Source organism: Varanus komodoensis, unplaced genomic scaffold, assembly GCF_004798865.1.
Source record: "Varanus komodoensis strain SLA01 unplaced genomic scaffold, ASM479886v1 scaffold25, whole genome shotgun sequence".
In the NCBI taxonomy this organism is placed as follows: Eukaryota; Metazoa; Chordata; class Lepidosauria; order Squamata; family Varanidae; genus Varanus; species Varanus komodoensis.
Genome location: NW_025335661.1, coordinates 8014077 through 8036745, shown reverse-complemented (window position 1 = coordinate 8036745; position 22669 = coordinate 8014077). Strand labels below are relative to the sequence as shown.

The 22669-nt window shown below is 43.0% G+C and overlaps 1 protein-coding gene across 2 annotated transcripts in view; it reads left to right on the top strand.

Annotated features, from left to right (window-relative positions):
- The first annotated feature begins 614 nt into the window (after positions 1-614).
- IRS1 (insulin receptor substrate 1) overlaps positions 615-22669 on the top strand; it is a 70670-nt gene continuing 48615 nt past the window's right edge. For both annotated transcript variants that reach the window (XR_006414986.1, XM_044432931.1), the window contains exon 1: positions 615-4729. Coding sequence is in view for 1 of the 2 variants with exons in the window: in XM_044432931.1 (XP_044288866.1) it covers positions 1135-4707 (3573 nt within the window). In the remaining variant the exon portion in view is untranslated. The remainder of the gene's footprint in view (positions 4730-22669) is intronic.

Below are 22669 nucleotides of genomic sequence, written 5' to 3'. Positions count from 1 at the left end.
CTGCCGCAGGAGGAAGGGACCCTGCGACTGCCCTCCGAGACTTTCCCGACTGGAATGAAGAAGAGGAGGAGGAGGTGGAAGCAGCTGCCGCCGCCGCGAGGATGTGCCCCCTCCTCCTCTTGCTTCTCCACTCGGGCAGCTTTTCTTCTTCGCTTTACCAGCTCTCGCCCCTGCAGCCGCCTGCTCTCCGTCGGTGTGGAAATGGCACTTTCTCTACCTAACCAGGCGGGACTGAATGGGGTCGCCAGCCGCCTCCTCCTGCTCAAGCTGAAGAAGAAGCCGCTGCTGCTGCAGTCTCCTCAGCTCTGATTTGGGGTATTGGCGTGTTTGTTTGGGTTCCCCCCAATCGCTCTCCGCGAGAAGGATATTTTTATTGACACGCGCGCGCACGCACACTTGATGGGGAAGATAATTAGGGGGCTTGTGTGGCGATAGCGGGTTGTTTCCCCCGCTTATTATTTTTATTCTTATTTTCGGAAGGGGTTGCTTGTGTTTTGCTGAGACTTTCTTTCCTTTTTTTTTTTTTTTGGCAAAACAAATCTCTCCCCCCCCCCCGCCCCTCTCGGCTCCATCCGCGCGCCTCCTTCCCGAGAGGATATTTAATCGGCGTCTGAAATCTGCTTCTTGCTGTGGGGTAACTTGAGAAGGGGAGGGTGCTGTTTGGGAGAGAAGCGACGGGGGAACCCCATCCTACTCCCGTTGCCGGAGGAATTTCCACTCAAGTACGGAAGAAAATGATGCACTTCTCCCCTTTCCCAGCGGCTGCTGCTCGGACGAGGCTTCCCTGCGATTTAATCGGAACTGGATTTAGGAAAGCCACGTTTCTCCGGTGGAGGGCGATTTGGGAATAAAACGGCGACCCAAACTCTGCTCCTGGAGCTGGAAGAAAGCTCTGGTCGCTGAACAGCTGTTCTCTGGCTGCTGTGCTTGCCTCCTCCCATCCCAATTTGGAAAGGGGAGCCAGAACTATTTTGCTGGATTGTTTTGTTTATTTTGCTCGGTTGCTGCTGCATGAATTGTAGTTTGCACTGCTGCATTGGTTGGTTCTTGTTTTCTCCCTCTGCTTCTTCACTCAGCTGTTTCCGAAGCTGCCCCTTGCCTTAGGAGCTGCACTGCCACCTCTCTCCTTCCAGCATGGCGAGCCCCACCGATAACAGTGAGGGCTTCTTCTCAGATGTCAGGAAGGTGGGTTATTTGCGCAAACCCAAGAGCATGCACAAGCGCTTCTTCGTGCTGAGGGCAGCCAGCGAGTTGGGACCCGCCCGGCTGGAGTACTATGAGAACGAAAAGAAATGGAGACACAAGTCGGGGGCCCCAAAGCGCTCTATCCCACTGGAGAGCTGCTTCAACATCAACAAGAGGGCAGACTCCAAAAATAAGCATCTGGTGGCTCTCTACACTAAGGATGAGCACTTTGCCATTGCTGCTGACAGTGAGTCTGAGCAGGAGAGTTGGTACCAGGCGCTGCTGCAGCTGCACAACCGGGCCAAGAGCCATCACCACCAGCACCACCAGCACCACGGGGATGTCACAGTGGGAGGTGGGAGTGTCGGGTTAGGAGAGGCCAGAGAGGGCAGCTACAGTGACATGGCCCCTGGCCCAGCATTTAAAGAAGTGTGGCAAGTGATCCTGAAGCCCAAAGGTCTGGGCCAGACTAAGAACCTGATTGGCATCTACCGCCTGTGCCTAACCAACAAGACTATCAGTTTCGTTAAGTTGAACTCTGATGCCGCAGCTGTGGTGCTGCAGCTGCTCAACATCCGGCGCTGTGGCCACTCGGAGAACTTTTTTTTCATTGAAGTGGGGCGCTCCGCAGTTACTGGACCAGGTGAGTTCTGGATGCAGGTAGATGACTCAGTAGTAGCACAGAACATGCATGAGACTATTTTGGAGGCCATGCGGGCTATGAGTGAAGAATTCCGGCCTCGCAGCAAAAGCCAGTCTTCTTCCAATTGCTCCAATCCCATATCTGTGCCTCTCCGCAGCAGGCATCACATCAACAACCCACCGCCCAGCCAGGTGGGGCTCAGCCGTAGGTCCCGGACTGAGAGTGTAACTGCGACTTCTCCTGCTGGTAGTGGTGTGGGAGGTGGAGGAGGGGCAGGGGGCAAGCCTAACTCTTTCCGTGTCAGAGCCTCTAGTGATGGAGAAGGTACCATGTCCAGGCCAGCTTCAGTTGACGGAAGTCCAGTGAGTCCAAGTGCCAACCGGGCCCACTCACACAGGCACCGCGGCAGCTCAAGGCTTCACCCCCCTCTCAACCATAGCCGCTCCATCCCAATGCCTTCCTCACGCTGCTCCCCGTCAGCCACAAGCCCTGTCAGCCTGTCCTCCAGTAGCACCAGTGGCCACGGCTCCACCTCAGACTGCCTCTTCCCTCGACGGTCCAGTGCTTCAGTCTCTGGCTCCCCTAGCGATGGGGGTTTCATCTCCTCCGATGAGTATGGATCTAGTCCCTGTGACTTCCGCAGCTCCTTTCGTAGTGTCACCCCTGATTCCCTGGGACACACCCCACCTGCTCGAGGAGATGAAGAGCTTAGCAACTACATTTGTATGGGGGGGAAGGCTGCCTCATCCTGCTGCAGCATCACAGCTCCTAATGGCCATTTTGCACCCCGCACTTGCCATCTTCAGCAGCAAGCCCGCTACCCTGGTGTTCTGTGCTGTCCCCGGCTTGGCAATGAGGATGCAGGTGATTCGGAGAAGGGCTTCAGGAAACGGACACATTCAGCCGGCACTTCCCCTACTATTTCCCACCAGAAGACTCCCTCACAGTCCTCAGTGGCCTCCATTGAAGAGTATACCGAGATGCTCCCTTCGTATTCCTCTGGTGGCAGCAGGCTCTCCTCTCACCGACATTCTGCCTTTGTGCCAACCCATTCTTATCCCGAGGAGTGTCTAGAGATGCACCAGGTGGAGGCCAGCCACCACCAGACCAATTCGGCCCCACACACTGATGATGGCTACATGCCAATGCTGCCAGGAGTAGCTCCTGTCCCCAATGGTGGTAGTACTCCAAAAGGTGGTGATTATATGCCCATGAGCCCAAAAAGCGTGTCTGCCCCACAGCAGATCATCAACCCTGGCAGAGGAGGCCGTCACGCGCAGACCGTGGTGGATTCAAATGGCTACATGATGATGTCTCCCAGTGGGAGCTGCTCTCCAGACAGTGGTCCCACTGGCTACAGCAAGCTGTGGATGAATGGGGCTAGTCATCATCCCAAACTCTCAGTGGAGAGTAATGAGGGGAAGCTGCCAAGTGGTGGCAGTGATTACATCAATATGTCTCCAGCCAGTGGCTCTACCACCAGCACCCCTCCAGATTGCTACTTCACCAGCTCTGGACCTCCTGGCCCAGAAGAGCCATCAGTGCAGGGTCCCGGCCAGTCCCACCACAAGCCCATCCACTCCTACTTCTCCCTGCCACGTTCCTTCAAACACATGCAACGCAGGACAGGCGAAGAGGGAAATTCCCAGATGCGCCTGTCCTTCAGCTCCGGTCGTTTGCTCTATGCTGCTGCTGAAGACTCTTCCTCCTCCACCAGTAGTGATAGTCTTGGTGGCCTTGGGGGACAGGAGAGTGGCGGGTATTCCCTTCCCACCCAGACACAGCCATTGCAGCCTGCGCCTTCTTGTACTGTGGACACAGCTGTGCGGACCAAGAGCCGTCTGGCCAGACCTACCCGTCTGTCCCTGGATGGCCCAAAGGCCAGCACCCTGCCTCGTGCTCGGGAACAGCTCCCAGAGCCCAAAAGCCCTGGAGAATATGTGAACATTGAATTTAAGCAGCCAGCCTTCCCATCGCCCCACGGAGATGCTGGCTCCAGTTCAGAGGAGTACATGAATATGGACTGGGGGGCTGCCTGCCCTACCAGCTTGGCACCTACACAGCCAAGCCAAGGTGGGGCAGGCCCCACTGGTGCTCGAGACTATATGAGCATGCAGCTGGGCAGTGGGGGACAGTACGTGGTCTGTGCCCACACCCCCTCACCTTCTCCTCCAGCCCTTCTGCTCAGCTATGCTGACATGAGGATGGGGCGTGGTAGGCCAGAGAAAAGCCCGCTGCCCATGGGGCTGCCTGCCCCACATCCTCAGACTCAGCCGGGTGAACTGGATGCAGTCCTGCCCCACTCCTGCTCCTCATCCATGATTGGGGCTCCGGGGATGAGCAGCGCCTTCACACACGTCAGCCTGAGCCCTAGCCGCAGCACCCAGAGTGCCAAAGTGATCCGAGCTGACCCGCAGGGAGGCCGCCGGCGTCACAGTTCCGAGACGTTTGCTTCCTCCACCCGCAGCAGTGGCCTCGGGGCCTCAACCCTTCCCCATGGACCAGGAGAGGATGCGAAACGTCACAGCTCAGCCTCCTTTGAAAACGTCTGGCTGAAGCCTCTGTGTGGGGAACTGGGGGCCTCCTCCAGCCCGGGAGCCCCCATAAGGAGGGAGCAGGCAGCTGGTGGGGCTGGGGGAGGCGCTGAGAACGGGCTCAACTACATTGACCTGGACTTAGCGAAGGATTTTAATCACCGCCAGCATCACCATCACCACCCCCACCCTCAAGAGAGCACTTCTTTGCTAGGGGTCAAGCAGCCGACACAGCAGCATCAGCCACCTAAATCTCCAAATCAGCCTTGTGGGAGTAGCCACTTGAGTGATGAATTAAGTGCGTATGCCAGCATTAGCTTCCACAAGCGGGAGGACATCCAGTAGCTGGGCAAGAGCCAGAGACAAGGTGAGCGTGCTGTCTGCTAACAATTGCTTCCTCAGGCTCGGGTGGCAGGTGGGCTTGTGGGTTAAATGGGAGAGGTGTTGTGGGGAGGAAACGGTGTGGGGCCATTGCCAAGGGTGACTTGAACTGTTTCCATGCCAGTGCTTCAGTGAAGATGCTCCCAGTTGCAGCATGGTTGGGTAGTGTTTTGATAGTTAATATAAATGACATAATGGGATGGTTCTCTTTACATGTATTAGCACACTGCATTTAGACCCTTTCCACACCTACCTCCAGCCCCTCCTTTTATGTTTTTGCAGAGTTTCAGCTTATTAAGGGGTTGCATCTAGGATAAACCTGTTTTGTGTGTTTTGTAAAGGGTTTAACCATCTGGTTAAGGATGTTAAGTTTAATGGTATTATGTTCTTTTTTATGGTTACACTATAAATATAAATCAAGACAACAACATCTTATGAAAGAGTTGTAAACGGGTGGAGAGAAAAATCACCATTAAGAGATAACAAACATGACATGAAATCTCAGGCTGTGATTGTTTTGAAGCCTGTGAATTGCAGAGAAAACATATATAATAACGCCAGACATCTTTGAATGTTGCCTCATGTTTTGTTATGTAATATCCCATTTATAGCATTTGATCTTGGAAATGGTTGCAGTTGCACAAAGGGGGAAAATTGCAAAATGTCGCAGCTGTTTAAAGTCCTGATAATGGGACCATAAATGGGTTTCTTTGTTTCTTGCTTGATTTTGTAATTTGTTCCTTTAGAAACAACATAGTGTTTAATGCAGCACTCCTGAAGCACAGTGTCTTCTTAAATGTCAGCCTGTAAGCAAGCAAGCCCAGGCTAGCCATTGTTGTTGTTGTTATTTTTACTAGTTAATAGTGTGGGTGGCTTTTTTCTTTGAAATCCCCTAATCTGCTTTGGCTGAGAGTGTTGGAAGTGCCTTGTGAATGCTCCACTGCCCTACTTGTATAACCTTCAGAAAACTGCTGCTGAAAAGAAAGGGTTCCTCTGTACATGTGTCTGTACCTCCACAGCCCTGTGTTTTCTCTGTGTATGTCTCCGCAACTGCATATGCTGCATATGAGAAAGAGGTGTGGTCTCACAGTTGGGGCATGGGAGCTGGAATTGGAAATCTTCAAAGTCTAATCCTGAATGAGCCAGTGACGAGTTTGTAGCCCATGGCAAATTTTCCCATGTGCAAAATATACGTAATATCTCAAAGGATTGCTAAATGGGGATTAATTAGGCAGTGTTTACAAAGCATTGTGTATGAAACAAATGCCACAATATTTAGTATGTGTGTGAATTTGCTTGGCAGTGGCATTGAATGAAAAAATGTAAATTAGGAACAATTTCCATATACTTACCACATTGCACTTTTTTTTTCTGTCTAAGCACACATAAGATTGCACCCAAAGAGAACATGTTAGGCTTTTTCATGCTCTGAACCTGCACAAGTTTCAAGAATAACAAGATGCTTTCTCACCACTGCAGTTTTCTCAAAGTGTTTGAACTGCTGATATGAATATGGCTGCTACTCTTATGAAATGTTTCTTTCACCAATTATGCTTGTCAAAATGTTGATGTTCTGCACAGCTATGAATCTTCCAAATTTTGTGTTATCACAGTTCTCCTAATCTGAGTTCTCTCTTTCTCTTTCTCTTTCCCTTTCTCCATCTCCGTCCTTCCCCCCCTTTGGATCTTTGATCCATAGTAATCACTGGGGAGATGTAGAAAATGTTTATACTGGCACAGATGGAGAGAAATTTAGCAATATGTGTTTTTGGTTTTAAAATGTCATAGCAAACATTTATTCTGTGATATGCTTTAATTGCTTGTTTGTTGGGTGCAAGCACTAATGGTGTGTAAGAGGGGAGTGGTAAATGCAATTCTAAAATGCATGAGTAGGCTTCTTGCTTTTGAACTTGTGTGAATTGAGAATGAAAGCCATAAATACCCTGAATAAACAGCAAAATTTGTTGTTATGACTTAGATTTGTTTTCACTGTCTAAAACAAATCACCTTATTGCTGTTTTCAGCTGCGTAGTTAACTACAAATTGGATGTGCAGTAGTAAGGAACTCCTGTTGCTTTTGCTATATGTCTGCTTGGCCAGTTTTTAAATCATGAGAAGTACAGCCCCAAATAGTAAAGAATGGATGGCTGCACCTCTTGTTTTAGCTCTTAGACCCTTGTTTTAGGGTCTTATATTAAAATGTTGCTTTTCATAGAGATATTCTTGACAACCACATTACCTGCAATCACAGTTTCTCTAGGATGTTGTTACAGGCATCTTCATTCTCTTGGCTATCCATTCAAAATAGTCTCAATAACCTTCAAAGCACCATTTTGTAGATTTCAAATCACCTTGAACAGGACTGCCTCTTCCTCTTGTTTTTGCTCGTAATTAGAGATTCTTTCCCTTGCCACTGCAGTGTCAGAAACATTGTAATGTTGTTACTGCAGAATATACAAGCAGTTAATTGTTTTACCATTCTCTTTTCCACTGCTTCTTTAGTTGTTCATTCATTGTGCCACCATCAGATCTCGAGAACATTTAAATAACTGTTAATGCCAGTTTAATGATCGATCGGGATACTTTGTTGCTAACAGTTTGGCGATATTAAATGTTGATCTAGTGATGGTCTCTAAAATTGCTCTGGCTTTAATTGTTGGGGTTGTTGTTATTGTTAACAAACCAGTCATGGTTTTCTAAGGTGGTGATCTAGTAAATGAGGTTCCCTCATTGTAATAGAACTCATTGTAAGAAGATCAAGTAAAAGACAATATAGTGTAAGTGTATTACTTGTCCTTCGAAGGACACATATGCTACTACTTTCTGATATTTAACCAGCCAAAAATCATTTTGGAAGGGATGTGTTTTCACATTCTTTGAAAAAGTTGAAGAGGCATGGAGAACCTAAATCTTGGAGTGTCCAAGTTCTCCCCTATCAACTGAAGGAAAGCCTGCCACTTGCTTCCCCCAAGATTTATTCCAGGCCCAGGCCCAGTATCTTCATGCTGCTCACTGGTGCCAGCATGAAAGAGCAATGGATGTTCCAGTTTCATGGTGGTGGTATGTAGGGAACCAAAATAAAGCAGCTAAGTATTATTTCTGTTTCAGGAGGGATTCACTCATGTTCTTCCCTTAGCATCCAGCACCTTTGCACATATGACAACCTCTTCATTGGTCAAAGAAATCAGTTAATGAATTGAGACAAGCTTCAGTCAATGGGTTAGATTCAAACAAAGGAGACTCAGTGAAACCAATGGGATTTAAGTTATGTAGGTCCACTTGAATTCAGAGAGACAGTGATTAAATCTTTATCCCACCCAGAATCTCTAACCCTGAAGAATAATTTCCACAAAGCAGAACTGATTAACACAAAGCATCACACCCTGGATGAGTTTACATAACATAGCAACCGACCCTGTGAATTTACTGTACCATGTGGGTTGTTTGTGAAACAACCCATGATACACCCAGCAGACCCTGGGGCTCACTGTGGGTTGCCCCCCCTTCTCCCTTGGTTCTTCCACATCTCTCCCCAGAGATTCCATGGCAGGATCTGTCTAGCCTCTCACCACTGCGACCACAGCCCCTTTTGCAGTTGCTGCAGGTTTTCTCCGCCTCTGCCCATTATTTTTGCAGATCACTTTTCTGCAGTTTCCAGATTGATAGCCAGTGACAACCCCTTTAAAGTATCCAGATGGCACATTGGAACAACTATCAGTGGTTCACCACTTTGCATGTGTGTGTGTGTGTGTGTGTGTGTGTGTGTGTGTGCACCCAAGATTTTTTAAATTGTTGGTTTTGGTCAGATTTTCAGAGGTATGCGGGTGCACAACTCTAGCCATCCTAATGCGATGTTTCCTTTGTTCTGGATTCTGTCTCCTGTCAAAGTATAGAAAGTATCAACTGTAAACACTGATAAAGCAATGCTACAAATTTGTTAATTTTCTCTTTTGATAGCTAGCAAACTTTGAGCTGTCAAGAGAGTAGTGATGCTGTAAGGGGATCTTTGCTGGTGAAAAGATCATTCTATTTTTTAATGGAATGCATGTTTCGGTTAAGAAATGCCCTGTTTAAAACAGGAGTTTTGTTTTAGAAGCAAACGTGAGTTTAGACACCTGTCAAAACTCAATGCTCCCATAAATCTGATAACTCATATGTTTCCAATATCCTGAGCACCTAGACTTGTGAAAAGGGTAGAAAAGGTACATGAAACATAGAGGATCTTGCTGTAAGACAGGTGATATATGTGCTACTCCCTTTTGCCACCAAAGTCAAACAAGCAAAGCAACAAATTAACCTATATATAGCCTTGCATTGTCAACTTGCATGGATGGTGCCTCTTGTACTTTACTATGAATTTGGAATAGTTGGAATTTTGTACCTCCACAAATAATAAAACAAACACAATAATAAACAATTACCAACACAATAATAAAAATATTAAAATGTGTGCCCATTTTGGGCACCAAGGGGGAAAATATGGCAAATCAGTGATAGTCTTTTTAATTTGCCAGTTGGGTACTCTGAAGGGTTGTCACTGATTATCACTTTGGAAATTGTGAAAAATGATCTCCCCTCTAAAAAGCCCACCCCCCAAAAAATGGTATGGAGACTGCAGAAGGAGTCCTAGTTGACACAGGAGACTGAACCTGCAGCCATCACTACCAAGTGATACTTGGACACCTGATGACTGTCACGGATGGCCTGGGGAAGCTGAGCAAGGGCACTGATAGTCTTTGCTGCTCTTGCTGCCTGGTTTCCTTACCAGTTCCTTGTATCCAAGATAGGGTTGGTCACGTGGATTTGGATGAGACAACCCATCATGGATACAGCAACTTCTGCTATAAGCTATGGGTTTTCACAGTGCTTTGTTGTCCACCTAGGTTTGCATGACATGACACCACCATGGTAACCACCATGGCTAGTTACCCATGATAGGCTGACATATCATGTGCATCCAGTCTCTGACTGACCTATTAATGCAAAACACTGTAAGCATTTACAATCTGAACCAGTCTTATTATGTTAAAATTGTTAATATCCCTTTGAGAACAAGGAATTTCAATATGGTACACAAGCTGGAATTTTTAAAGGTTGTAATAGGTTATTTATCAATTTTATTTATCAATTAAATACTATTTTTGTCTCTTGTATAATAAATAACATAGTTGCAATTAATTATCATCACAAAAATGCTTAACTTCTACTTACAATCTTATAAAAGTGAAGTTTTACCTGACTGTCAAACATAGACAGTAAATTAAACTTTTCATCTGATAAAAATACCTCTGTCTAACCTACATCTCTTGCTTCATGAAAGTTCTGGGCTTTCTGTTTCTGTCATTTGTGCAGAGACACAGAGTTGAATAGGATGACTCTGTTCTTATGTGGTTGTGAACCTGGGCCAAGCAAGGCAGGGAAATTAGTTGAGTCAAAGAAACAATATAGGAAAGATGGCTGGTGGCAGGGTAGAGCGGAACACTGGAGTAAACTGGTAATAAAAAGCATAATTGTATCTGTGTGAGTGATTTAGTTCTTACAGTTCCTAACGTACTGCTGCTACATTTGGCGCTTTACACTATTTCCTAAATTAAAAAAAAAATCAAGATACATTAAAGTTATTCACAGTGTGACTTTCTTTTGTAAAGTACTGTATAGGGTTGTACATTCACATGTTTTAGTGATTAGATTTGCATGAATGTTTAAGAAATACGTTTCAGGATCAAACTTAATGTAAATCAGTGATTAAAATCAGGCTTTTTCCTTGGTGATTTAAATCATTGATTCAGAACACCTTGTGAATTATCATTACAGGAGATAAAATGGGAAGTCTCATTCATTCTCTTTTGCCTGTGATGGAATTAGCGGCTTGTCATTATGCTTACTGGTTTGCTGTTCTCTTCAGCATACATAAGCTAAAAAGTGCAATTCTTAAGACGTCTTAAAGTCAAGAGTATTTTTGCTCCATAATCCTCTTAAGTTGTTGTTCATTTGCTGCTTTATGAGAGGGGTTATTTTGCTGCCATTTTGTACACGTGCATGTTGAACACCGCTAGATACTGGCAGTTACGCATATACTGATTGGAGCCTCTCAGTCTGCAGCAGCTTGGAAAGTTTTTCTCCTTCTGATCAATTTTATATCCGGTGGTTTTTAGTCTTATTTGTAAAACAGCCATGTGCTTGCTCATTCAGACAGAGACAAAAATATATAGATAAATAAGATAATAAATATAGATAAAATCCAGAGTTCAAAATGGCAGTACTGGCTCTTTAAGCCAGGGTTAGAAAGCAGTTTAGATGTCAGTCCTGCTGTTACGACACACATGAAAAATTGTGGTTTGCAGGATCAGCCAACATGCTCTCTGAATGTGGCTGCAAGTTTTTGTGCATAAGGGACTATTATATTACTTTCTGAGGCAAGGCAGTGATAAGTTAATCATAGCTTTTGTCATACTCGTTTTTTTTTTCAGTTGCCAGTTGAAAACATTGTATTGATATCTGAAAATAAATGAAATAAATCACATTCAAACTTTGACTATCCTGCCAGTAGAATGCTGACCTCATTCACAGTTTGCGAGATACTGACCTTGAAATCCCAACAACAACTGTAGCCTGGTGAAGCATGATTATTGGTGAGGTTCCAGCTCTTTATTTAAGAAACACTACTTAGATGCTATGTTTGCTTAGTAACTGCTCATTTATTTCTTGTTGTATTTCAGAGACACATCCTTTCAGGCAGCCCAAACAACATGCAGCATTAAAATCACAGAGAGTTAAGATATTCCTGCTATACCTCTTGTGCTAATGAGCCTACGCCCCTCTTGGGGAGTTCAGCTATAATGCCTAACTATAGCCCTGTCTTGTCTACTCTTCCCTGTGACATCATTGCACCAGCAAAGGCTGGACTGATTAGTAGGTATGCATTGTTGACATGGAATCTCTGGATAGGAAGAGCAGAACATGCTCCCCAAACTGGCTGTAACCCATATGGGGTTTTACCTAACTCTGTCCAGCAGCAAGGTAAACATTTGACAAGCTCTCTTTAAAGCTATACTAATATGATTTGTACTGTTTGAAATGGCATAGACTTATCAAGGGAGGATTCTGCCCTTTACTAACAGCTTGGTCCTGTAAAGTAGTCTCTCCCTGTCTCTTTCTACTCTTAGTATATTAAACAGACATTTTACTTAAAACTGTGAAAGTGAAAATGTGGACTACCTTGCACAGCATTTTGTGTGTTGATGAAGGGAAGAGAAAAAAAATCCCTCTTACCTGTTAAGCCAAGTACTAAAAAGAGTATGAAATGATTTTCTTAAATGGAAAAGCTCAATAAGGAACATTTTATAAAACAATTGCAAGTTTCAATTGTTTTTGTATTGTACTTTACAGAACATGTTGAAATACTGTAATTTACAAATATGGCTTTATTCCCAGTTTACCAGAATGCTGAAATCACAGTCTTGGGCTCTTGACTATATACCAGTTTGCAGGTACATATTTGTATAACCCAGTATGGATACAGTCATTTCAGAATAAGATACAGGTTATAAATACTTCAGCTAAATTCCACAGTGGCAAAGAAGTCACTAATCAAGTGTTGGAGGGGATGCCTGAGTAAACATGAATGATTCATGTATCAGTGTGATAGATTTCAACCAATACAGAGTGTGAATGGATAAAGGGAATTTAAATAAGTCTGGTACTTTTAAAAACCAAGTAAAAATGACTTGAAGTGTTTCTCTGTGATCATACTTGACATAGCTAGGTCACATTCATCTTGCAGGTTTGCTGCTTTCTTCACAAAATGTCCTGGTATACTTGGAAAGAAGAGAGAAATGAGGAGGCAACTTATTACAGATTAGATTCCACTTAAAATCTTGCTGTAGTAAATGTAATTCTGCACTTTCTCACTGATACATTATAAAGCTTTCTATTTTGCCCCTGCAGAATTTGTGGATGAAAAATGTTTGCAAGTGCTATCAGAATATTTGGAGGATAACTTTAAATAAAATTAAATAGATGTTACCTGAAATATGTACAAATGATTTTATCTTTCAATTGCTATAACATCTGAAAGGTTAACATAAAGTTATGATGACCATGGGAAGCTTAGCAATAGTGCATAGCTGTTGTGATGGCCATTTTTCCTTCTTTTTTCTATACATCAAGTTGGGCTCTCTCAGAACTAAAATACATGCAATGAGGCAGCCATGTGTGCTTGTTCACATACCTGTTCCATCCTTCTACCACATGGGGTGAATGGCCTTATTAGAATAAGGCATATGAATCAGGAGAGAGGAACTCCTTTTCTACCTTACAATTCATTGCTCTGAACCTTTTCATCTAGTGTAGGCTGGGAGAAAAGCATCTGTACCAGTGAGGAATGAAAACGTAAGTAGGTATTGTGAGAAGTTTAGTCCCTATCCCTGAGATGATCTTTTTCATGTTAAAAAAGATCCAACACTCTTTTTTAAAGACCCAGGTTATGTGTACTGGCAGCAAATCATGGGTTAACTAATCTATGATTGTTGCAGCAGATTCTGATACATTTCATATATTCAGTCTCCAGAAGAAGCTAAATTTTACCATTCAAAAGTGGTTTACTTCTGAAGTGTGATAGCAAACCACAGATTTTTAATTTTTATGCAGTTTTATGACATGTATTGTTTTATTTTATATTGTATTTTATTGTATAAATTAACTGTTGTTTACAACCCAGAGGGCTTAAGCTATTGCATGGTATACAAATAAAATAAATAACAAAGAAATACATTTTTATCCTGATGTACCTGTGAAGATGAGTCATAGAATGAAAATGCTTTCCAGATCCATAGAAAGTTGCTCACCTTTGTCCTTTTTATATCTAGAAGTAACTTTTAAAGCTCTTCCATGATTTAATTTGTGGGCATAAGAAGCTGGTCCTTCCTTTCTCCCAATCAGAAGATTCATGATGTAGCCATGTTGCAGAAGCCAAGTAGATCTGGGTCTGATAATATCTTTCAGCCACTATAATGGTCCACATCTTCTTTTCAAAAACAAATGGAAATGCAGATTCAGAAAAATAAATGAGCTGTCTGATGTAGTTGTTACATACTATCCAATAATCTTTGACTTATGGTGATCCTATGAACAAATGCCATCCAACATGTCCTGCCCTTCACAGCTGCGCTTATCTCATGTAAATTCAAGGCTGTGGCTACCTTTATGGATTTAATCCATCCCATATTTGGTCTTCCTCTTCCATCATTGACTTTCCCTGACATTATTGCCTTAACCAATGAGTCTTGCCTTCTCATCACATGCCTGAAATATGGCAGTTTTAGTTTCAATATCTTATTCATCTTTCTGTTGGTCCAGGATATGAACAAAGCTCTTCTGCAACAGCATGTTTGAACACTTCAATTTTCCTCTTGTCAGATTTCTTCACTGTCAAACTTTCATACCCATACATAGAAATTGAGAATACAGCAGTGCGAATGATTTTGGTCTTGGTCTTCAGATAATCACCTTTATGCTCAGTAATCTTTTCTAGTTTCTTCATTGTTGCTATTCCAAGTTTCAGTCTTCTTTAAAATTCTTGGCTGCAGTCTCTGCTTGAATTGATAATTGAGCCAAGGTATGCAAAATCTTTCACAGTGTCAGTTTCTTCATGGTTGGCAGTACTAAGTCCTGTAAGTCTTCTGTAGTTGTGATTTTTGTTTTCTTAGTACTCAGTTGCAGTCCCACTTCTCACATACTTCTTTCACTTTCATCAGGAGTTGCTTTGGTCCATTGTTGCTTTCTGTCAGCCATAGGATATCCTCTGAATTTCTTAAAGTTTTGATGTATCTTCCACAAGCTTCTTTGTCTTCTGCAACTAAACCAGTTTTCCTTATATATTCTGAGTTCAGATTGAACACATATACACCCTTATCTGATGCATTTACCTATAGGAAACCATTCTGTTTTTCCGTATTCTGTCAGAACAGTAGCTTGCCCATGTCACTGATTACACATCAGGCTAAGGTACTTCCATTTCCTTCAGGACTTTCCATAGCTTCTCATAATCCACACAGTTAAAGGCTTTGCACAGACTAGTTCTGAAGTTCTTTGGTATGCTCCAGTCGCCAATGTATATTTGCAATTCGACATCAAGTACCTCTTCCTCTTTAAAGTTCAGTTTGAATGCCAGGCCTTCCATCCTTCCTATTGGGTAAAAAATAGAAGATTTTTCAAAGCCTGTGGGCCACTGTTTAGTTTCTGTATTTGTTGGCATATTCTTGTTAGCCTGTGTCATACTTTTCTTTTTTCTATATAACTTCCATGCACTTTTTCTACCTTCTCTTGATTTACTTCTGGTCAGACAGTATATTCTCCTGTTGTTCTTTCAGCATTCCTATTCTTGGTTTGCATTTCCATTTGATTTCTTGATTTTCTGGAAGAGTTCTGTTGTTATTCTCTCTCTCTTGCTCTCTGCTCTGTTCTATTTCTTTGCACTAGTCATGTAATAGTTCTTTTTGCCCTGAAAGTCCCTTGGACTGCAAAGAGATCAAATTAGTTAATCCTAAAGGAAATCAACCCTGTCTGTTCATTAGAAGGTCATGTACTAAAACTGAAGCTCAAATACTTTGGCCACCTAATGAGAAGGAAGGACTCTTTGGAAAAGACCCTGATGCTGGGAATGATTGGAGGCAAAAGGAGAAGGGAATGGTAGAGGTTGAGGTTGAGGTGTCTGGATGGGGTCACTGGGTTGGTGGATGTGTGGTTGGGTGGACTGGGGGATGGTGGAGGACAGGAGAGCCTGGAGGAATTTTGTCCGTGGGGTAACAGAGTTGGACGTGACTTTTGCAACTGAACAACAACATTAATACCACACAGAGGAGCTGAACTGAAAAGACGAGCCTTTGCATCTTTCCTAGAGGTGGGTGGCCATGATAACTGTTGAGCGAGTGCGTTCCCCACTTTGGAGCCCAGCAAATGCTGCAGGTGCTCTCAGCAGCTGCAAAAGGTCCTCTCCCAAGATCTGCACCCCTCCAGAGTTAGAACCTTCTGTTGAGAACGACATACTTGTTGCTTGAGAGCTGGACTCTGCTTCCCCGCTCTCAGGAACAACACAAAGGGAGGCCTCCATGAGTCCTTCCTCACGAGACAAGGGAATGCCACCCCCTTGGCTTCCTAGGCAGCGACCTCAGCTGCAACACCTCACCTAGCAAAGCTGCGCTTCAGTCGTGCTGTTTCCAGCAGAAAAGATATATTCAGGATTCTGATCCTATTTCTTTCATCTTTTGCTTCTTACTTGTCCATAGCAATTGTAAATGTTTCTTCTGACATTCCTCTAGGTTATTTTTCTTTTTATTATATGAGTTTTTGCATTCTTCCCTAATAATATTTATTTATTTTATTTATAAAATGTTTTGTATACCATTTACTCAGCCATGTTGGCTCTGAATATTTTACATTCAATAAAATCTCAAAAAAATTAAACAACATCTATTGTTTAATTAAACAATAGATGAAGCAAACAACGTTTGGGATGTAATTAAACAAGTTAATAAATACAGAATTCCCCCCCCCAAAAAAAACATATATAAACAAAACCAAAGCAAAAACGTAAAGCAAAGAACTGACTGTAGATGTTAATAAGGTGCCATCTGACCATTAAAATGCAGAGCTAAAAGAAAAGGTTTTGCCTAGTGCCGGAACATGTACAGCATCAATGCCAAGCATACTTCTGTGGGGAGCAAGATCCATAAGCCAGTATCTGTGGTTTTGATTTAGCTCTTCTTGTTTGCAGTCATTCATTCAGTAATGCAAATCTGTCCTTTATGTGGATTTTAAGGTCCTCAGGATTGTAATTTATTTATTTATAAAATTTGTGTACCGTCCATTACTTGCATCTCTGGACGGCTTACAACATAGGTCAGTTGTATTTTGGCTTTATGCTTCCTTTAGTGGTCTTTTCTGGCCTGTACTCTGATTTTTGACACTAATTGTTCATGGTTACTATTGCAGTTGGTCCTGTTTTGGCACCTAGAATATAATTCTCCATCTTCTAATTCCAATTATGTAGTCTATTTGATTTTTGCATTGACCATCTGGTGCTTTCCATGTGTCATGGAAATCCTGAACATTTGTAATAAACAGATGATTAGCTTCTCAGAATTCTATGAGTAGTTTTTCTGCTTTGATTCTGACTCTAAATTCTTCCACAGCATTGGCTTTGGTCCCTCACCCCACCCTGCTGCTCTGCTTTTCCATTTTAGTCACCTAGGATTATCAGCATGCCTTGTTTTGGTGTGTTAACAGTTTCTTCTTGGGCACTTGCATAAAAGTTTATTTCTCTTGCAGCATCCTGGTTAGAGACTTGAATGATGGTTATGTAGAAACATTTCCAAAAACTCTGATTGATGTGATTCGGTTGGACTTTACATTATAGCCCCATACTGCCTGTGCTACATCTTGCCTGAATACTGGAGCTACATTATTTCTACTGCGTTTGTCATTTCCAGAGTTCAACACTTTATGATTGTGTTTCTGAAAATGTCTCATTCCAGTCCACGCTAGTTTGCTCACATCAAGTACTGTGATGTTTAAGTATTCCATTTCTTACTTTACAGATGCAGTTTCCAATTTGCCTTGATTCATACATCTCACATGCCATGTTCTGACTGTATGCACCATGCAGCATTGGTCTCTCCTTTCAATTCTGTGCATATCAGGCACTAGACTTGCTTTTGGCTTTGCTCTAGTTCTGTCATAAGTGACAGTTCATACTTAGGTTTTACCCAGTAGCTGGTTGAGTGCCTTCTGGCCTAGAGTTGCATTTCCTGGGACTATCTTTTGATTCATTTAAGTTTGTTTCATCGTAGGTAAGAAATATATCACGGTAGGAAATATTTGGCAGTGGTTTGCCATTGCTTTCTTCTGTGTGCTACTAACCAGAGGAGCTTGAGTGTCACTCTTATTGTATGAGAAAGATCCTCCATTACTGTCATCTTCAACTATTGCTGTTGCTCAGGAGCTGCCCTTCAAAAGTTTCTCTGCCCCATCACCATTAGAACCACCTGATACTGGAGGCCAGATTAGATATGACAGTGATCACACAATACTTCTGTGTTTATAGATTTTAAAAGTAGCAGTTAGCTGTCATGGGGCTATTTTAGAAAGGTTCTTGCCAAGAGGCCTAAGGAGAGCTTTCATCCTTTAGCCCTGCTGCAGTCTCAAACTGGATTGGGTTCTCCACCCCTGCTAACGACAGTGGAAAGAAACTTCTCATTTATGTTGGTGAACCTTTTCCTTTCAATGCAAATAGCAGGCACAGGAAAATGAAAATAGATGAGGGAATCTGTATTTGTTTTTTCTTTTGATAAGATGTCCAGAGCAGCCTTGGTATCTCAGGCTTTTTCACTGTTGATGCCTGGAACTCAGTGTGGGGCATGAACAAAGCTTGCCTTCAGGTCCCTCTTCTGCAATGGATGTGATTAATAGCATAAGAATATAATTATTCTGCTAGGTCAGTCCATGGGTCCACTCTGGCCAGGATTCTGCTACTACTAATGGCTTGCCATTCTGCACAAGTACAACATAAGAGCAATGGCCATCTAGTACTTAAGCATTGTCTAAAAGAAGATTAAGGCTCAGTGGTAGGATGCTTCATGGTAGACTTGCACAAGGTTCCAAGTTTAATGGCTAGCTTCTTCATTGTAGAAGATTGTAAAAGAGACTCAGGTATATAAAAGGCCTCTGCCTAATATCATGGATGGAAAAATATTCTTAACTGACATAGAGCAGCTCCCTTTTTGTGCAATTATAGCGGCTGCATAATATGCTTTATTTTCACTTTTTTCTAATGCTGAATTTCCCTACTCCACTCTTAAAGTATGCTGACTTTATCCACAGTCTCTCTGTCTCTGTCTGTCTGTCTGTCTCTCTCTCTCACACACACACACCCCTACTTGGTGATCATTGATTTCATCCTTTAGTACTTGTATAGCTGATGGAAACTGTGAGTTGTATCTGTTAGTCACAGTAAGACACTAATAAAAGAAAAGAAAGAAAGAAATTGATCAGCAATTATGGTTGCTGTTGTTGTTAGTTGCAAAGTCGTGTCCGACCCATCGTGACCCCATGGACAACATTCCTCCAGGCCTTCCTGTCCTGCACCATCCCTCGGAGTCCACTTAAACTCACGCCGACTGCTTCAGTGACTCCATCCAGCCACCTCATTCTCTGCCGTCCCCTTCTTCTTCCACCATCTATTGTTCCCAGCATTAGGCTCTTCTCCAGTGAGTCCTTCCTTCTCATTAGGTGGCCAAGGTATTTGAGTTTCATCTTCACTATCTGGCCTTCTAAAGAGCAGTAAGGGTTGATCTCCCCTAGGACTGACTGGTTTGATCGCCTTGCAGTCCAAGGGACTTGCAGAAGTCTCCTCCAGCACCACAATTCAAAGGCTTCAGTTCTTTGGCGCTCAGCTTTCCTTATGGTCCAACTTTCACAGCCATACATTGCAACTGGGAAAACCATAGCCTTGACTATACACACTTTTATTGGCAGGGTGATGTCTCTGCTTTTTAGTATGCTGTCTAGATTTGCCATAGCTTTTCTCCCCAGGTGTAAGCATCTTTTAATTTCTTGGCTGCAGTGCCCATCTGCACTGATCTTGAAGCCCAGGAAAATACAATCTGTCACTACCTCCATTTCTTCCCTTTCTATTCGTCAGGAAGTGATAGCACTGGATGCCATGATCTTAGTTTTCTTAATGCTGAGTTTCAAGCCAACTTTCGTGCTCTCCCCCTTCACCTGCATCAAGAAGTTCTTTAGTTCCTCTTCACTTTCTGCCATTAGAGTGGTATCATCTGCATATCTGAGGTTGTTGATGTTTCTCCCGGAAATCTTAATTCCAGCTTGTCATTCATCTAGCCCTGCCTTTCTTATGATGTGCTCGGCATATAAGTTAAATAGGCAGGGTGACAGTATACAGCCTTGCCGAACTCCTTTCTCAATTTTGAACCAATCAGTGGTTCCGTGCCCAGTTCTCACTGTTGCTTCTTGACCCACATACAGGTTTCTCAAGAGACAAATAAGATGGTCAGGTACTCCCATCTCTTTAAGAACTTGCCACCATTTGTTGTGATCCACACAATCAAAGACTTTAGCATAGTCAATGAAACAGAAGTAGATGCTTTTCTGGAACTCCCTAGCTTTCTCCATGATCAAGCATATGTTGGCAATTTGATCTCTAGTTCCTCTCCCTCTTTGAAATCCTGCCTGTACTTCTGGTAGTTCTTGGTCCACATACTGCTGGAGCCTAGCTTGTAGGATTTTGAGCATAACTTTGCTAGCATGTGAAATGAGTGCAATGGTGTGGTAGTTTGAACATTCTTTGGCATTGCCCTTTTTGGGATCGGAATGTAAACTGACCTTTTCCAATCCTGTGGCCACTGTTGAGTTTTCCAAATTTGCTGGCATATTGAGTGTAGCACTTTTACTGCATCATCTTTTAGGATTTTGAATAGCTCAGCTGGAATACTGTCACCTCCACTAGCTTTGTTGTTGCTCAGACTTCCTAATGTCCATTTGACTTCACATTCCAGGATGTCTGGCTGGAGGTCAGTGACCACACTATCATGGTTATCAGGGACGTTAAGCTCTTTCTTGTATAGTTCTTCTATGTAATCTTGCCACCTCTTCTTAATCTCTTTTGCTTCTATTAGGTCCCTGCCATTTTGGTCCTTTATCATGCCCATCTTTGCATGAAACATTCCCTTCATATTTCCAATTTTCTTGAAGAGATATCTGGTTCTCCCTATTTTATTGTTTTCTTCTATTTCTTTGCACTGTTCATTTAAGAAGGCAGTCTTATCTCTTCTAGCTATTCTCCAGAATTCTGCATTCAATTGGGTGTATCTTTCTCTTTCTCCCTTGCCTTTCTCTTCCCTTCTTTCCTCAGCTATTTGTAATGCTTCCTCAGACAACCATTTTGCTTTCTTTCCTTTCTTTTCTTTGGGATGGTTTTAGCTGCTACCTCTTGTACAATGTTGTAAACCTCCATCCATAGTTCTTCAGGCACTCTGTCTATCAGATCTAATTCCTTTAATCTATTTGTCATCTACTGTGTATTTATCAGGAATATGACTTCGGTCATACCTGAGTGGTCTAGTGCTTTTCCCTACTTTCTTGAATTTAGGCCTAAATTTTGCAACAAGAAGCTCATGATCTGAGCACAGTCAGCTCCTGGTCTTGTTTTTACTGACTGTATAGAGCTTCTCCATCTTTGGCTGCAGAGCACATAGTCAATCTGATTTCTGTGTTGACCGTCTGGTGATGTACATGAGTCATCTTTTGGGTTGTTGGAAAAGAGTGTTTGCTATGACCATTGTATTCTCTTGACAAAGTTCTACCAGCCTGTGCCCTGCTTCATTTTGTACTCCAAGGCCAAACTTGCCTGTTATTCCGGTTATCTTTTGGCTTCCTTCTTTAGCATTCCAATCCCCCATGATGATAAGGACATCATTTTTGGTGTTACTTCTAGAAGGTGTTGTAGGCCTTCACATAACTTGTCAACTTCAGCCTCTTCAGCACCAGTGGTTGGGGCATAGATTGGACTACTGTGAGATTGAATGGTTTGCCTTCGATTCAAACTGAGATCATTCTGTCATTTTGGAGATTGTATCCCAGTACTGCTTTTCCTACTCTTTTATTGACCATGAAGGCTACTCCATTTCTTCTGAGGGATTCTTTTCCGCAGTAGTATACCTGATGGTCATCTGAATTAAATTCACCCATTCCTGTCCATTTTAGTTCACTGATTCCTAAGATGTCGATGTTCAGTCTTGTCATCTCTTGTTTGACCACATCCAGCTTGCCTTGATTCATGGATCTTACATTCCAAGTTCCTATGGAGTATAGATCTTTACAGCTTTGGACTCTCCTTTCACCACCAGATACATCTTCAACTGAGTGTCCTTTCGGCTTTGACCCAGTTGCTTCATTCTTTCTGGCACTACTAGTACTAGCCCTCTGCTCTTCGCCAGTAGCATATTGGACACCTTCCGACCTGAGGGGCTCATCTTCTGGCGTCATATCTTTTTGCCTTTTGGTAGTGTCCATGGGGTTTTCATGGCAAAGATACTGGAGTGGGTTGCCATTTCCTTCTCCAGTGGATCACTTTTTGTCAGAGCTGTCTGCTATCACCTGTCTGTCTTGGGTGGCCCTGCACCCAAGCAATTATGGTAGGAGGACACATTTCAATCGTTTGCTAATAGGGTGAAACTTCAGCACTCTGATTCTTCTGGTGGATGTCCCAAACGTGTCTTCCCTTTAATAATTATTTACTTATTGTATTTATATTCCACCTTTTTTTCTTTTCAAGGAACTCAAGGTAGCTTACATAATTTTCTTTCACCTGTCAATCTTATCCTCACAACAGCAGCCCTGTAAGGAAGGCTGGTCTGAGAGTCTGTGACTGGCCGAAAGTCACACTTCATGACCAAGTGGGATCTAGAATCCAGAACTTCTGAGACCCAGTCCCACACTTTGAACCACTATACCACACTGGCTCTCAAGTAAACAAATTCCCACAGAATATAGCAAACATGATAATCTGCAGTCAGATTTTCAGGCAGTGCTATTTTATTCAGTGGCTGGGAATGGGGTTTGGGGCAGAGCAGGGCCAAAGATACCTTGGCAAAGTTATAACCGCAGATGCTTAAGGGTCTTGAATATACCTAATTGCTAGCAACAGTTTGTGAACCTGCAATTATTTGTTTTACTTACTCTTTCTATGCAAGATAGGTCCTTGTAAATGCAAACCTACAATTTTGGTGGTTTTTTCCCCAGTTTAACATTAAAGTTAAGCACAAGCCTTGAAAAGGAACCTTATGATGACACTGAACTTGATAGTATTTTTATATAATGTATTCTTTTATACCTGTTTTGCTTAAGAACT